This window comes from Oncorhynchus keta, chromosome 30 (assembly GCF_023373465.1).
Source record: "Oncorhynchus keta strain PuntledgeMale-10-30-2019 chromosome 30, Oket_V2, whole genome shotgun sequence".
Classification (NCBI taxonomy): domain Eukaryota; kingdom Metazoa; phylum Chordata; class Actinopteri; order Salmoniformes; family Salmonidae; genus Oncorhynchus; species Oncorhynchus keta.
In genome coordinates, this window is record NC_068450.1 from 39,059,402 (window position 1) to 39,077,394 (window position 17,993).

The window sequence follows — 17,993 nt, forward strand, 5'->3', positions numbered from 1 at the left end:
GTCAAGCGTATTGCCTGCCTTGTGAGTAGGGGGAAGGTGAGAGGGTGAGGTCAAAAGAGGAGAGGAGTGGAAAGAAGGAGGCAGAGAGGAATGAGTCAAAGGTAGACGTGGGGAGGTTAAAGTCGCCCAGAACTGTGAGAGGTGAGCCGTCCTCAGGAAAGGAGCTTATCAAGGCATCAAGCTCATTGATGAACTCTCCGAGGGAACCTGGAGGGCGATAAATGATAAGGATGTTAAGCTTGAAAGGGCTGGTAACTGTGACAGCATGGAATTCAAAGGAGGCAATAGACAGATGGGTAAGGGGAGAAAGAGAGAAAGAGGTCATACAGGCACGTGGAGGCCACAGACACTACTGAGCCTCATTTTGACTTGTTGGATCAGCCTGTAGTGTGGTTTTCCACTTTAATTTTGAGTGTGACTCCAAATCCAGACCTCCATGTGTTGATAAATTTGATTTCCATTGATAATATTTGTGTGATTTTGTTGTCAGCACATTCAACTATGTAAAGAAAAAAAGTATTTAATAAGAATATTTAATTCATTCAGATCTAGGATGTGTTATTTTAGTGTTCCCTTTATTTTTTTGAGCAGTGTACTTCTGCATTTCTCGCTGTGTAAACACATAGGCTCAGGATAACTCCTGGTGAAGTTGGGTAGCTGATATTCAGAGCTTAAATGGCCAAATGGATTAGTCACAGGAATCAGGATTAATAAAGCCAATGCAACAGCCTGTTTTACAAACGGTGGGCCTACCACGTGGATTAGCATTCATAAAATTCCATTGCAGGCCGACACCGTAGGCTACACCAGATTATGCATGGGCCGACGTCTTTTGGCCGTCTTTTTTTGGTCCTGGCCGTCATTTTTTGTTTGTTGGTGCTCAACAAACGTTGGGCCTACCACATGGATGGGCATTAGTAAGATAATACGTACTTTCAACATCCATAAAAGACACCTTTTCAACCTCCCGGGAAATATGCATTCTAAATGTCCGGAAAATACATATTTTATTTGATTTCTTTTCAACGTCATTTTTCTTATAGGGACTATTGTAATTTTGCAGGGGGTGGCAATGTGTTTGTCTCGCCTAGGGCGGCAGAACGGCCAGGACCAGCCCTGGTGGGTTGGGGTTGTTTTTGTTTCATAATATGAAATTGCAGCTACATGTAGCCTGTATCGATTACCCTTTTCAGATATAATGGATTGTGGTCCGTCAAAATGCCTCAGGTACAACATGTTTGTTTGTCTGTTAGGGTAGGCAACATTACGGCTTTTTAAATGCCGGCACAAAACCTCCTCTGGAGATATGAACAGCATTTGTAAAGTAATGCTGCTTCTGAAGCGGGACTAACTTCCATCACTAGGCGACCATAACTGTCAATCAAGTCATCTCAAGCTGCTGCACGCAGCCTGCCTGCTGCCTGCCGGCAGACCACACTCCTAAAAAAGTACTTCGAAATTCTTTAAATACCTCGACTTACCAATACATTTAGTAGAAAGATAGCACATATTGCTACACTGCCATTAAAAACAGCACACAAAACACAGCAGCACATCAATCAGCAACATTTATTGTTGTCAGGAAAACAATAGAACATTATATGCCGGAGCAGAATTCTACTGTCTGAAAAGATACAGACTCTTCTGATGCGGCACATTTTTTAATTACCTGAAAAGTTATCAATTGTCGCTATTGACATGTTACTGTAGCTGTGTTCTATGTCTCCAAAGGGTCACGGTAGATATAACTTCATTGCCCGGTCATACATACACTACCGTTCAAAAGTTTGGGGTCAATTAGAAATGTCCTTGTTTTTTAAAGAAAAGCACATTTTTCGTCCATTAAAATAACATAAAATGTATCAGAAATACTGTGTTGACATTGTTAATGTTGTAAATTATTATTTTAGCTGGAAACGGCAGATTTTTTTAAATGGAATATCTACGTAGGCGTACAGAGGCCCATTATCAGCAACCATCACTCCTGTGTTCCAATGACATGTTGTGTTAGCTAGTCCAAGTTTATCATTTCAAAAGGCTAATTGCAAACCACTAGTCTAAAGAAGGCCAGTTTTATTGCTTCTTTAATCAGCAATGTTTTTAGAGTAAAAAAATTGCTGATTAAAGAAGCAATAAAACTGGCCTTCTTTAGACTAGTTGAGTATCTGGAGCATCAGCATTTGTGGGTTCGATTACAGGCTCAAAATGGCCAGAAACAAAGAACTTTCTTATGAAACTCGTCAGTCTATTCTTGTTCTGAGAAATTAAGACTACTCAATGCTAGAATTTTATTTATTTATTTATTTATTTTACCTTTATTTAACTACGCAAGTCAGTTAAGAACAATTTCTTATTTTCAATGACGGCCTAGGAACAGTGAGTTAACTGCCTGTTCAGGGGCAGAACGACAGAACGACCTTGTCAGCTCGGGGATTTGAACTTGCAACCTTTCGGTTATTAGTCCAACACTAACCACTAGGCTACCCTGCCAATTGCCAAGAAACTGAAGTTCTCGTACAACACTGTGTACTTCTCCCTTCACAGAACAGCCAAACTGGCTCTAACCAGAATAGAAAGAGGAGTGGGAGGCCCTGGAACACAACTTAGCAAGAGGACAAGTACATTAGAGTGTCTAGTTTGAGAAACAGACGCCTCACAAGTCCTCAATTGGCAGCTTCATTAAAAAGTACCCGCAAAATACCAGTCTCAACGTCAACAGTGAAGAGGCGACTCCGGAATGCTGGCCTTTTAGGCAGAAGAAAACGCCATTTCCAGCTACAGTAGTCATTTCCAACATTAACAATGTCTACACTGTATTTCTGATCAATTTATTTTATTTTACTGGACAAAAAAATGTGCTTTTCTTTCAAAAACAAGACCATTTTTAAGTGACCCCAAACTTTTTAGTGGTAGTGTACAAGATAAGATGATTTCTTATTGCTTAAATTTGCATTTCTTTTGCAGTTTAAACTTTAAGCAAAATTGTCCATTTGTATCATCCCTAGACCCTACCACCCCATTTTGCTACTGGTGTGGCTACATTGCCCCGGTGTGGGGTAAGATTTCATAGTCTTCTTTCTGTACAAAACCATTCATGGAGGGAACTACTCCTCAGGCTTTGCAACAGTTTGAGACTTGTACACAGAGAAACTTTGATTATATAATCCAAGCAATCCAGTTTAGAATACTTACTGCACTGATTGATTATAGGCATGTTCATTTTGTCTAAATATTGTCATTAGTCTCTCAGATCCCCATTTTGTAGTGTTTGGTTTATTTATCATTGAGGGTGTTTAAGGTAGCTTAATTTAAGATGCACATTTTAATTAACCGGGTATCCTAACCCAGACAGCAGTAAATGAGCCCATTTCTTCAGGAAACATTTAGAAGCAGCTTGTTTTTCATGATATAGGTAATTAGATAAAACAAAATAATGTATTACTCGTTTCCCACAGCAGGAGGCAAGTTTAGAATTGAGAAAAATCACAACAGCATTGAACAATTCTCCGCCGAGTCCCCCCTGTCCCCCATCAGGCCTGAGACCATGGAAACAGTAAATAAAACTATCCCCTGCCCTTGAGTGTGTAGTCTGATCTGACTGCTCTAACCTGGAGAAAGTTACCCCTTTATGTCTGGGAAAGGATTGCTACTGCACATTAGTGGTAATTAATTAAGACCCCCATGGTGATTTCTTCCTAAAGGTCTGTGCTGGTAGCATGTAGTCTGTTAATGTGTGCAACAATAGAGTTGTCTTATGGCCATTTGTATGCTATGAAATGGAAATAGCTCTTCCAGGGGTCTACTTTGTGTTTTTCTCTCAAATATGTGAGGAGAGGCCTTTTATAAATAATTAGTTGGGCCTTGAGCTGTAAAGGGACAATCTGCAGTTGTTACATCCATTTTTTGGACGTATAAGTTAATGATATGTACCCATTGATTCTTGACGAATATAGCTATTAATGCCTCATGAGCTTAGTTCATACCCCACCAGAACCCAAAATATAAGCTTATTTTACTGCACTGTTTGTTCACAGAGTATATGTAAACAAACACTATATAGACTCAAAACATGTTTTAAACTATATTGTTGATATAATAATAATAAATAATAATAATAATAATATATGCCATTTAGCTGACGCTTTTATCCAAAGCGACTTACAGTCATGTGTGCATACATTCTACGTATGGGTGGTCCCGGGAATCGAACCCACTACCCTGGCGTGATATCAAGGACGGTCCTTGCATCCATAGCGCTGTCCATGAATTTGAGAGTGGTTACTTTTCTCCAGCACCATCCCTCAGTTTTTTACCGAAAACGGGCAGGGAGTTTGCTTAGTCATTGTTTCAACTGCTGATTGCCCCTTTAAATATATTGATATGAAGATAAAAGTCTTTCTTCTATACTTTTGCAATCGTATTGATATTTCTTTATTTAAATGTATGGCTGGGATGATAATGTACTGCGCTTTCTTAGGAGAATCAAAGGTCTTCTGCATCAAATACCCCTCTGGAGCATCAATTACGCCAGCTTTGTTTTCCATAGTCCTTCACAAAAGATCTGTCATACTGATGCTGAACTGATTACTGATTACTCTGCCAGAGACCAGGGTCATGCTCTCAATTCCTTTGAATGGTTTTTATTTTTAACAACATGGCTTCACCACTAATTAGTCTGTGCCTTAGGAAATTAAAGGTTGGCGTAATAGAATTCTTCAAAGGTAAAAAATCAATGGGAAAATGGAGTGACTAAATTCTGAAGGTCAGATATCTATTTGAGAATATAAGGGCATCATGTAAAAAAGGAATTAGTCACCTTCGTATGATCACTATGAGCGCCGAAACTCAGTGGAAAGACTAATTATGCCCTCTCTGTATTACGTTGATAAACTGTAACACAGCCATATTCATCTTGGAAATGTGTTGAAAGAAGTTGATGTTTAATTCATTGCTTTTGATGTGGTAAACGAATAGTTTTTTTTCCTCTTTTCTAGGATTCCGTAAAATTAGCCTGGACGACCTTCGCAAGGCCTACATCGTCAAGGACGTGCAGCAGTACATCCTCCACCGGCTCGACCAGGAGGAGGCCCTTCGCCAGCACCTCACCAAGGAGACGGCCGAGATGCTCAACCAGCTTCACATCAAAAGCAGCGGCTGCTTCCTGTACCTGGAGCGCGTGCTAGACGGGGTGGTGGAGAACTTCATCGTGCTGCGAGAGATCCGCGACATCCCCGGCACGCTCAATGGCCTCTACTTGTGGCTCTGCCAAAGGCTGTTTGTTCGGAAGCAGTTTGCCAAAGTCCAGCCTATTCTCAACGTGATCCTTGCAACCTGCAGGCCACTTACTTTCAAGGAGCTTTACCATGCTGTCTGGACCAAAAACATGACTCTCACCATGGAGGACTTTCAGAAGAAGATGGACATCCTCTCCAAGTTGTTGGTTGATGGCCTCGGAGGTACTAGGATCCTCTTTCACTACAGTTTTGCCGAGTGGCTCCTGGATGTTAAGCATTGTACACAAAAGTACTTGTGTAATGCAGCGGAGGGACATAGGATGGTGGCGATGAGTTACACTTGCAGGGCCAAGCAGCTCAAACCGCTGGAGGTGCAGGAGTTTGCCCTGCATCTGATCAACTCCAACCTGCAGATAGAGCCTTTCAACCTGGCTCTTTGGATGGTGTGGAATGGTACACCCGCCAAAGACTCTCTTTCCATCTCCATACCTAAAGAGCAGGAGGTGCTGCAGCTTCTAGTCAAAGCTGGAGCTCACGTCAACAACGACGACGACCATGCCTCTTGCATAGTGCAGCAGGCACTGGAGAGAGAGGATTCGATTCGGACGTTGCTAGACAATGGAGCCTCTGTGAACCAATGTGACTCTAGCGGGAGAACTTTGCTGGCCAATGCAGCATACAGTGGAAACCTGGATGTGGTGAACTTTCTCATATCCAGAAGAGCAAACATGGAGATGGAGGACAACCATGGACAAACGTCACTTACTCTTGCGGCAAGACAAGGGCACACTAAGGTCGTAAACTGCCTCATCGGCTGTGACGCAAACATCAATCACACAGACCACGATGGGTGGACCGCCCTTAGGTCTGCAGCCTGGGGTGGGCATTCGGAGGTGGTGTCTGCTCTCCTCTACGCCGGTGCCAAAGTTGACTGTGCTGATGCCGACAGCAGAACGGCCTTAAGAGCCGCAGCTTGGGGAGGTCATGAAGACATCGTGCTGAACCTCCTCCAACACGGGGCAGAAGTCAACAAAGCAGACAATGAAGGAAGGACAGCTCTCATTGCAGCGGCATACATGGGGCACAGAGAAATCGTAGAGCACCTCTTGGAGCATGGGGCAGAGGTGAACCATGGTGATGCGGACGGAAGGACAGCCCTCTCAGTTGCTGCTCTCTGTGTGCCTGCCAGTAAAGGCCATGCCTCAGTCGTAAGCCTCCTCATTGACAGGGGTGCAGAGGTGGACCACTGCGACAAAGACTGCATGACCCCCCTCCTTGTGGCTGCCTATGAAGGACATGTGGACGTAGTTGATCTGCTGCTGGAAGGTGGAGCTGACGTGGATCACACTGACAACAATGGCCGAACGCCTCTCCTTGCTGCAGCGTCCATGGGCCATGCCTCTGTTGTCAATACCCTGCTTTTCTGGGGTGCAGCTGTAGACAGCATCGACAGTGAAGGAAGGACTGTTCTGAGCATAGCGTCCGCTCAAGGGAACGTAGAGGTGGTCCGAACTCTGCTGGACAGAGGGCTGGATGAGAATCACAGAGATGACGCAGGCTGGACCCCACTGCACATGGCCTCATTTGAGGGTCACCGGCAAGTATGCGATGCCCTCATTGAGCAAGGTGCCCGATGCACAGAGGTGGATAACGATGGTCGAATACCCCTGATATTGTCTGCGCAAGAGGGTCACTATGACTGTGTCCATATTCTTCTGGAAAACAAGTCTTGCATCGACCAAAGAGGATATGATGGGAGGAATTCTCTCAGGGTGGCTGCACTGGAAGGCCACAGGGATATTGTTGAACTGTTGCTGAGTCATGGCGCTGATATAGACTGTAAAGACGCAGACGGACGCCCGACATTATACATATTGGCACTTGAGAATCAACTAGCAATGGCAGAGTACTTCCTGGAAAATGGGGCCAATGTGGAAGTCAGCGACACAGAGGGAAGGACGGCCCTCCATGTGTCCTGCTGGCAAGGGCATGTAGAAATGGTCAGGATGCTGATCAACTATCATGCCGATGTGAACTCTTGTGACAACGAGAAGCGATCCGCCCTCCAGTCAGCGGCTTGGCAAGGCCACACAAAGGTTGTGCGGTTCTTGATTGACAATGGCACTCACGTGGATCACACATGTAATCAGGGGGCAACAGCGCTTGGCATTGCTGCCCAAGAGGGGCACAGAGATGTAGTGCAGATCCTTCTGGAGCACGGCGCTGACCCCAACCACGCAGACCAGTTTGGACGCACAGCCATGCGAGTGGCTGCAAAAGGGGGGCATTCAATGATCATCAAACTTCTTGAGAAGTATGGGGCCTCAAGTCTTAATGGCTGTAGTCCTTCGCCAGTACACACTATGGAGCAGAAAACCCCACTCTCTGTAGCTGGGAAAATGCAGTCTCTCACAATTAAATCCAACAGCTCTGGCAGCACAGGAGCTGGAGACATGCAGTCATCTGGACGTGGTCTACAGAACGGTCCTGTCCACGCCTTCAGCTCCCCTTCAGAATCTCCTGACTCTACCGTGGACAGACAGAAATCCTCTCTCTCAAATAATTCCCTCAAAAGTTCTAAAAACTCACTGAGAACCACCTCGTCCACCGCGACTGCACAGACCGTGCCCATAGATAGTTTCCACGGAATGACCTTCACCGAGCAAATCCAGCAACACTCTCTGCCTCGCAGTCGGAGCCGACAGTCCATCGTCTCACCCTCCTCCACCACCAAGTCCATTGGACATCATCAGGGGTCTCCATCAAGTGAATTTGACTGGGCTCAGGTTAAGCCAGGTCTCAAGTCGACCAAAGGGAATAAGCCTGGAAATGACACATCCAACGGCAAAGGGGGGTCAGGAGACAAGAAAAGGCTCAAGAGCATTGGCTCAACCCAGGGTCAGGAATATGAGATGACCCAGTTTGATAAGAGGACTGCGCTCAACAAGTCTGTAGCGAACATTGCAGTGAAGGATCCTCATTGTAAGATCATGGTTGGCGGCTCCACCCAGCCAGATGGGGGACTGACCCAAGAGCAGTTATTCATCCAACAGCAGAGCATTGCAGAGAAGAAGCGAAATGGAATTATGACCAACCCCAACTACCATCTTCAGGGCAATCAGGTTTTTCTCGGGAGGGTTTCTGTCCCAAGGACTGTACAGAATAGAGGGCACCAGGATGTCCTGGAGAACTACCCTATAGGGGAGACTGAATTAAGCCTTAAACAAGCACTGAAACTGCAGATAGAAGGATCAGACCCTGGGTTTAACTACAAAAAGGAGACACCATTATAGCTGGTAAGTGTTCATTCTCAAACGAATCTGAAGTAATTAGAATGTAAAAAAAAAATCTAAGCATTAACCACCAGCTATAGAGTTATTCTAATGTTCAACATAATTGTTTTACTCATTATATTAGAAGTAGATCAGGTCAGACATGTTTTATTTTCATTACGATTTTAAACGGGTTCGTCGTGAAGATAGTAGAAGTATATATCCAGGGATGGTATGTAGGCTGAAAAATCAGAATCCCTGTGTGCTATTATGAATGTCTTTATATTACTTCTAGGATTCATGGCCACATTGTTGATACAGTATGCTGTTATTAAATTACAATTGAATGACTCACTCACCACTACTGAAAACACTGTCTTGTCAATATTTTATTACGGTCCATTGACCTATCATTTAGCAGAACTCAAACTTACACGAATGATAGATTTCAAAGAATGCACTTTTCTGGCCTAAAAGACGACCAATTTTTTCCCAACTCAGCACTAACACAAATCATTTCCATTACCATTTCAGATGTCTTGAACGCCATTCGTCACGGAGACATCGGGAGGGAATGTGCCAAAGCAACTCCCCCCATCTGCATAAGAAATGATAAAATAAAAAAAATCCACTCTCTCAAGTGGAACACCTCAGAAAACCTAGGAAAGAATGTTGATCGCTGCACAAGGCCTAGATGAACCGATACTTCAATGTGCCTACATCTGTTACAGCCTTCTCAGTGTAATCATGCACACTATCGTTTTAATGTATTGATATTTAATATGCAGTGTATGCACTTTTTACATAGAGAAAATGACAAACATATATTTGTTCAGCCTCCCCTTTATGCTCCTGTGTTTCAAAACTAATTGTTCTGAAAAAAAATCAAACATTGTTTTTGTGTTATACTGTATGTTTGTTTTTGTTGTCCTGCCTGCAATCATACACACCGACAGCAATGTACCGCTGAGTGCATCATCACATCTTACCAGAGGACATCAAGATAATCGATGACATGGGATAATGTTATGCGCATTGGTACTCTGCCTTCCTGAAGAGCCCAAATAATCTGTGTTAACCTCGTTCGGTGTACTAAACATATGCTGTGTGTAATATGTTAATAGCTAAGGCAATTTACTATACAAGTATAACCAACCATATTTATTTAGGAAAAAGCCACTTTAAGTTGTATTGTATGCTCTATCATGGTGCTGTGTTCAAAAGTTGCCTGCAGTTCTTTTGGACTCCATTTTGGTCGTCTTGATACTATTTTCTTTGCTATGTGTATTGTAGTATTAAAGATACCTAAGGGAGAGAGTTAATTGAAAACGTTAAACCCATGTGACTTCATTTTGTCCCTGTGGGACTTTTCATGTTTTTTTTTGTGTGCATTTGAAAATGATTAAAATAACCATTGTGTATACTGTCAACTACGGAGGTTGGGGCTTAAATGCAAAAGTCTGAAGCGAAAGCGGCATTCCAGTGCATTGGTTGGTGGAATTATTACTATTATAACCTGCAATTCAAGAAACAAAATTCAAACTTTGTTTCCCCTATTATTGCAGTGTCGCTTATATTTTGATAATTGACGTATATTTATTGCAGTGTCGCTTATATTTTGATAATTGACGTATATTTCGGAGCAAGACGCACACACACAAAAAGACGGCTTTACGGTTCACTGAGTAGGAGACTTCAATAATATTATGCTTTTAAAGGATGGTTTGAAATGTATACCTGTCTAGCCAAAGTTGGAACAAAGCATTTTTTTTCCTTCTTCTCTTGAGCGGCTGCCTGTCAGTTAACCCAGCAGTAGCTCCGCCGAAGAGGGAGGGGCTTGAAGATGGTGCTCTCGGATTGCAAACATCTGTTTTTCATGGACTATGTGGGGGGCTGTGTGAGCATTTGTGTGTCATATTTGTATTTTTTTTGCAGGCTTTTCACAATGATAACAGTGAGGGGGGGTGGAAAAGCCGTCACATACATACTGTATAAACCCAAGTCGAAGCCCTCCGCTCTCCAGTACAGCTTGATGGTGTGCTATGAAGGTATAAAGGAAGAAGGACTCATTTTTAGGATCAATTCTGGACAGTGTTCAAACTTCTTTCGCCATCTCTCAAACCTCTTGTTTTGAATTGACCCTAAACTGATTGTAAATAACTTACCATGTACATTGAACTTTTCATTTCAAAAATGTATTTCCTGTACTATATTAAGCAGAATGGTCTGATGTATATTAAAGTGCTTAATAAACATATTTGCTTTACTGCTGGAAAATGACAGGTCCTCTATTGTTACATCATTGTGATTGAATTATTACCGTTTGTATCCTTTAAATCACTGTACAACTGAGCAGACACTTAACAGAGATCCATACTATGCCATGTCTATGCCCTATTGGCTAACCTTACATCGAAGGCCATTACATGCATCCCTAAGCATTAAGCAACCATTAACCCAACATTTTGATCGATTGATCGTCAAATAATTGCCTGTTTTGGCAGTGTTGCCTGCCTTAATGCCTCGATATTCAAGAAGCCTACGTATATACACATCGATTGACCAGATAATTGTATACACCCGAGAAGAATGTCACCTTCTGGGATAGTAATTTCCCAATTAACCTTGTGTCAATTGTGTTATCTATGACTAATACCTGGCTGTCTACCGTTTACTTCGGCAATGACACGTAGGTCAAGGTTGTATAGCAACTGTAATTATTTCTAGCTGACTCATCCGAGCAGACCGATATATCAAGTAAAATACAGGCCTGATTGAGTAGCCTCCAGTGAGGTGGACATGTTGTCGGGACTCCAGAAGGTATATGTAGAAAAGGGTCAGATTTTCCTGTTATTAAAGCTGCATAACCACAGGGTACACTGGATATTTTCCCCACCGTGCAGTTGATGGTGGAGGGCCAGACCAGGACACTGCATGCATCGCAGCATTTGGATCAAACTGAGGTGGAACAGAGGTTCTGTGCCAAGCTCCATCACAGCTCTGCTTCACTAAGTCCACCGCATAGGAAGAGATCCACAAGAGGTCTAATCACAGGGATGGTATCGTATGTTACAAGGGCAATGAACTGTTTTATCTCGTTCCAAATAAATAAAAAATCTTACATGGTCTTTGATATGCCTACCCTGCCATATAGGCCAGTAATAAATCAGCTCCATGTTGTAGGTCCTCGGCTATAGATTGTGTTAAGGTGTTTGGGGATTCAACCAGGGTGTTAATGAGCAAACCAGCTGGCGATGACATCATCATGCGCTGTAAAAAGGAGTGTCTGTGGTTGTGTCTGTCTCTTGGACTCCACAGCGACCACATCTGTTTCTCCTCCTCCGCCCTTGTTTTGGATCCCAACAATCTCTCACAACACAACCTCTGAGAAGAGCACAATTGTTTCCCGTAGACCAATTTCAAGAGGTGTTGTATTCTAATGGACACACACATGGCATGTTTTGATGCCAGTCTGTTCAAGTGAGTGATCTTTGGACATGTGATGGGACAATATGCTGCTGTGTTCTTTTTCCAAAACAGGTTCAATTAGTGGATGAGCTGGATTGGTGTGAAGTAGTGCGCCTCCTGTCTGCCCAGACATAATTTCTGTTAAAGGAAATGGGCATGCACAAACAGCTACATACTCCAGTTTTACAGATCATTGTAGGAGCTGGTGAGGAGGTAGAGTAAGGGTGTGGAGAAGTATCTCAATGGGAAACACTGTGTAAATCCACTCTTCAATTTTTTTTAGGACAAAAAGTACCGGTCTGGGTTTCAAATGAACTCGTCAGAGGTTGCCATGCCTAGGCTTTTCTTAATAATCATAAATTGTGAATAAAATGATTTAGAATTTTGTGAACGTTCCTGCAATTCTATGATAATTCACTAGAGGAAAAGGTAATGATTTGCCCATGCTGGATGGAGATTTATTATGTCGCAGATGGAGGCGGCAAATGCACTTCAGAGCAGCATTATATACATGCCCTGCTGCATATCTCATGAGCTTGGGAGCTGGTGCTGCGATAGCCTAATTGTACATTTGTGAAAGGGATTGTTTATTTTCTTATGAGGCAACATTTGAATTAAGGCAGACGACGTGACTGAACCGATACGAAACAAATATGTTCAACGGTCATCTGTTGAGATGCTGCAGTCATAAAAGCCATGGGGAAAGTCTGCTTGTGTTCTAAGATGAGACTCTTCAAAGGAATTAATGATTGGGACCTCATGAGTGACAGGGTACAAAATACATTATTTCAAAGAGATACGTGTCAGACTTAATAAGATACGTTTTTCACTTTTTGACCAAAGGTAGCATCCAACCAAATATTAATCTACAATGCTAAAAACATGCCTTCTTTCGATAAAGGTAGCTATATGGCTATATTTTAAAGGCAGGTGGCTCAAGACAGATAATACTAATAGTTGACGTAAAATAATAATAGAATATGCATATACCGTCTCTACACTCAGTGGCCAGTATATTAGGTACACCCATCTAGTACAGTGTTGGACACCCCTTTGCCTCCAGAACAGCCGGAATTCTTTGGGGCATGGAAATCGACAAGGTTCAAACTTTGATCAATTGGTATCAAGGGACCTAACGTGTGCCAAGAAAACATTCCTCACTCCATAACACCACAGCCACCAGCCTGTACCGTTGACACCAGGCAGGATGGGGCCATAGACTTATGCTGCTTATGCCAAATCCTGACTTTGCCATCAGCATAACGCAACAGGAACCGGGATTCGTCAAACCAGGCAATGTTTTTCCATTCCTCAATTGTAAAGTGTTGGTGATCGAGTGCTCACTGGACCTGCTTCTTCTTGTTTTTAGCTGATAGGAGTGGAACCCGGTGTTGTTGTCTGCTGCAGTAGCTCATCTATGACAAGGACCGACGAGTTGTGTGTTGCGAGATGCCGTTCTGCACACCACTGCGTCGTTATTTGCCTGTTTGTGGCCCTCCTGTTCGCTTGCACGATTTTTGCCATTTTCCTTCAAAGTCTCATCAACTATCTGTTTTCGCCCACAGGACTGCTGCCGACTGGATGTTTTTTGTTTGTTGCACCGTTCTCGGTAAACCCTAGACACTGCCGGGTGTGAAAAGCCCAGGAGGCCGGCCGTGTCTGAGATGTTGGAAGCGGCACACCTGGCACCGGCGATCATACCACGCTCAAAGTCTCTTAGGTCACTCGTTTTGCCCATTCTAACATTCAATTGACAGTAACTGACTACCTCACTGCTTGTCTGCCTGCTTTATATAGCAAGCCACAGCCACGTGACAATGGGACCCATGTCGTCCATAAAGTTATACTTTTGACCTATCTGTCCGTAGAACGTTCTTCCAAGAGTCTTGATGATCATCCAGGTGGTTCCAGGATGTCAACCTTTTGGGACGATATGGGTCCCATTATGTCTGGTGGAAACCAAACACATTCCACAGTAAGAACCTCATACCAACGGTCAAGCATGGTGGTGGCAGTGTGATGGTTTTCGGGATGCTTTGCTGACTCAAGACCTGGACGACTTGCCTTAATAGAAGGAACCATGAATTCTGCTCTGCATCCCGTGAATTCTGCTCTACAGGAGAAAGTCAGGCCATCCGTCTGTGCGCTGAAGCTGAAACACAGCTGGATCATGCAGCAAGACAATGATCCAAAACACACAATCAAGTCCACATGAAACATGGTTAAAAATAAATAAATAATACGTTTTGGAAAGGCCAAGTCAAAGTCCAGACTTGATCCCAATTGACATGTTGTGACATGACTTGAAACGAGCAGTTCATGTTTGAAACCCACATGCAAGAGTGGGCCAAAATTCCTCCACAGTGATGTGAGAGACTGATCAACAACTACAGGAAGAATTTGTTTGCAGTCATTGCAGCTAAAGGTGACATAACCAGCTGTTGAGTGTCAGGGGGCAATTACTTGTTCACACAGAGGAGTTTTGTTGTTGTTGTTATTTATAAACCCAGTTTCCCTTTATCTCATTTTAGGTTTTGGTTGAAGATCTGATAACACACAGCATCAAAAATATGCAAAAATAGAGAAAATCAGGAAGGAGGCAAATACTTTTTCACAGCATCGTATATATTTCCCCCCTTTTCTGATTATACCCTCGTGTCTGAACATTCATATCTGCCATTTCTTCACAATACTTGTAGATTATGTGCAGAGACAGTCGTTTTGAAAGGCTGGCCTTTAGTATGTGAATAGCCCATATTCAGTACCCTTGTACCATTGTACCACACAGACGTCATTACTCATTACCGATGAAGCCAAAGACAATAAACAGTACTGCATTACAGCCCAACTGTCCCAGTGGCCAAGACAGAGGGCTACATTTAACTGCTGTTTACAGCATTTGATACTGTAGCTTGTGATAGCTTCTCTTTTTTCACGTGCTTGGGACACAAGGGCACTGGGAATCTCACAGAGACAGCTGGGAATGATCATCAACAGATTCGCCTTCCCCCTTTCAGCTATAAACATTGTGCACGACGGAACGAGATGGAGACTCAATCGCACATATCATTCACTATCCAACCACGAAATTGAGGAATAACTCAACGCACGCATTTATGCATATTGAATAGCTACACGCACAGCTTATTGTTTGAGCTATCACAGCGAGGAGCTGGGGAATGTTAGTAACGCTGGCAGCGGAGACTCTTTCTCTCCCTGGTGTTCTGTCAGCAAACAGTCCTCGCCGACTGCTGCAGGGTTCAGCTCAGGACTCCGCTGCGCTGCTCTCCACGGCGTTTCAAGCGAATCAAAGTCCTGGGTGTAACGGGGCCCTGGGACAGATGGAGAATTCTGGAGAAGAAACTGAAAGCAGTGGCCGCGCATGAAGGGATTGAGCGTGAGCATGGAAGGGTCCGGGATATCAACATATAGCGAAGACACCGGGGGAAGTGAATTCGTGGGTCTCGACGATATTTTACATAGCCCAAACCTGTCTTAGGGTATTAGACAACAATAAGAGTTATTTTAACCAACCCACTATCCCCATGACTCCATGGCCGAAGAAATATATATTTGGATAGTCTCCCGATGACAAACTGGCGAGACAGAAAGGGCTAACTCATGGGCAGCCAAAGTGTTCAGACAGACATGTTGCCCTGCTCACTGACCGCCCCGTCAAAACCTGCCACCCCCATCCAGCCGCGCATTGACTGACCCTCAAAGTTGACCGTCATTCAGCACAATCAGTGCATGACCTTCCGACTCAGCGCTCCACAAATGCACATTCTCACTGGCCCCGTGGCCCCTTACGTTCCCCTCTCTTTATTAGCAACCCCTATTCCAGGTCAGTACCTTTGGCTTCTTGTAAAGGGGCCCCCCTCTGCTGCCCCGGGCAGCCAAGCAGCACATAGAGTCTCTGAACTCATTAGCCACAGAGGCACGGCTGTGGAAGAGGTAAGGGCTCTCAAGTAGCCTGGGTTTATTTGTCCTGGAGACTGTGTGTACACATACATGTGCCACAATTGCACTTTGGTAGTTTGTGGTAGTCAAATTGAATTGCGGTGGACATAAATACATGTACAACACGTAACCTTGGGTTGTACTTTAACCTAGACTACACCACTCTGGGTAGTTCTGTGTACTTTTCTTGATAGATGTATGAAACAATCAGTTTTGTCCCTTTGATCGTGTCTGAAACTGGTTTCAAATGATAGTTCCACACTGTTTATTTGGAATGAGTAATTGAGACAAATACGTTGGGTTTGACGTTTCAGGCATCTGCGTATGTGGGCTACATGGAGCTTAGAAGGGATATCACACACACGTTGAAGGATTCATATGTCATATGAGCTCAAATTCACAGGAGTGTTGAAATTCCTTTATGTACAGTAGTGTTTGAGTGGGTGAAACAGCACAGGTCCAATGCTCCTTCACTTTGACAAAAGGTACAATCCATCATGCAAATGGTAACAGGTTTTAGTTTAGTAGTCCATGAAGAATATCACTTCCCCTTTCTTCTTCACCTTCAGTGTGAGTTTGAAAGAAATAGGAACGTAACAGTATATCCTCTGCACTGGACAAAAGGCAAATGCATATGTTTTTTCCTCGGGATACGATTATGATTAGCCATGGTTACAAGGCTGATTTAAATTCAACAGTCATTTAGCTCTACACCAGTTATCTTCGAAATAAATGGGACAATTATAGAGGCTTGAACCCAATGCATCGCAGGACGTACACAATGATGGATTGCCTCTGTGTTAAAAGCATGTATAGGCTCTACATGACCGGTAGAATATATCCAGCTGAATTCATTACCTTGCCTTAAACGAGAATCACTCAAGGGCCCAAGAACAAGGCTGCAAACAGATTAACATATAAATGGAACTACAGGCAAGATCTTTTCCTATCTGTTCATTTTGACTTTCTGTGAGGCCAGTGGGGTTTAAAAGGAGAGATCGGTGTCTTGCGAAATGGATGTCCCACACAAGAGGAGACGTGCGTGGCAATGTTTTCTTTGGTTTTGCATCCCACACGTGATGCATCCTCTCTGTCAAGGTTTCTTTGATGTAAGTTCTCTGCTACGTTGTTTTTACAAAATATGTAGGCCAAAACACTCCTCTCCAAATTTACTTGGACAGCAGAGCTAAAATGTTTACATTTGTCTATATACTCCAGCATTTTGAATTTGAGATCAAATGTTTCCTATGATTTTTGAATGAATCGTTCACAACGATGAGTGAGAAAGTTACAGAGGCACAAAGATCATCCCCCCCAAAATGCTAACTTCTCACCATTACCAATAAGAGGGGAGGTCATCATTCTTTGGGAGGTATGATCTTTGTGCCTCTGTAACATTCTCAATCATCATCATTCGCTACTCATTCGTGATTATTTCTATTCATGGGAGCATTCACATTCATGTAAAATATAGACTTCTTATTTACAATAAAAGTGACTCCAAATTGACACAATACCATTCACCGTTCAGTTCCTATTGAGCAAAACATGAAACACAACCAAAACAAACTGCTAATGCATCAAACAAGTTTGTAGAGTCACAAGCTTGATGTAGTCATTGCGTGCTACGAATATGAGACCAAATACTACACGTTTGCCTACTTTAATACACTATAAGAGAATGTCCAAATACTTGTGACATTCTTAAATGGGGGGGATTAGATACATGAAGTGATTTCATTTCTAAATGGTACAACAGATACAGTATGTATGAAAATAACCTAAAATAAAAGGTGACATTCTGTACTGTTGCCAGATGTGAGATATTTGAACTCAATTCCAAAATGCTGGAGTATAGAGACACATTTTTACGTTTTAGCTTCACTGTGGAAATTAATACAGAGAGGAGTGTATGCTTGATATGTTGACTGGATATTGAAAATTGCATAAGTGGCACTAGCCGCATAACAACACTTCAGTGGAGAATAATCATTAATTGAAAGCCACACTAATTATGGAGTGTTGCCTCAACAACAGCTTCTGAGCATCACTAACAGGT

General features: G+C 43.1%; 1 protein-coding gene across 2 annotated transcripts in view; it reads left to right on the forward strand.

The window, feature by feature from the left end:
- LOC118363554 (ankyrin repeat domain-containing protein 50-like) overlaps window positions 1–9,102 on the forward strand; it is a 41,624-nt gene extending 32,522 nt beyond the window's left edge. For both annotated transcript variants that reach the window (XM_035744522.2, XM_035744523.2), the window contains exons 4-5: window positions 4,995–8,530; window positions 9,041–9,102. In XM_035744522.2, coding sequence (XP_035600415.2) covers window positions 4,995–8,527 — 3,533 coding nt within the window. In that variant the 3' untranslated portion in view covers window positions 8,528–8,530; window positions 9,041–9,102. The remainder of the gene's footprint in view (window positions 1–4,994; window positions 8,531–9,040) is intronic.
- Window positions 9,103–17,993: the final 8,891 nt, after the last annotated feature.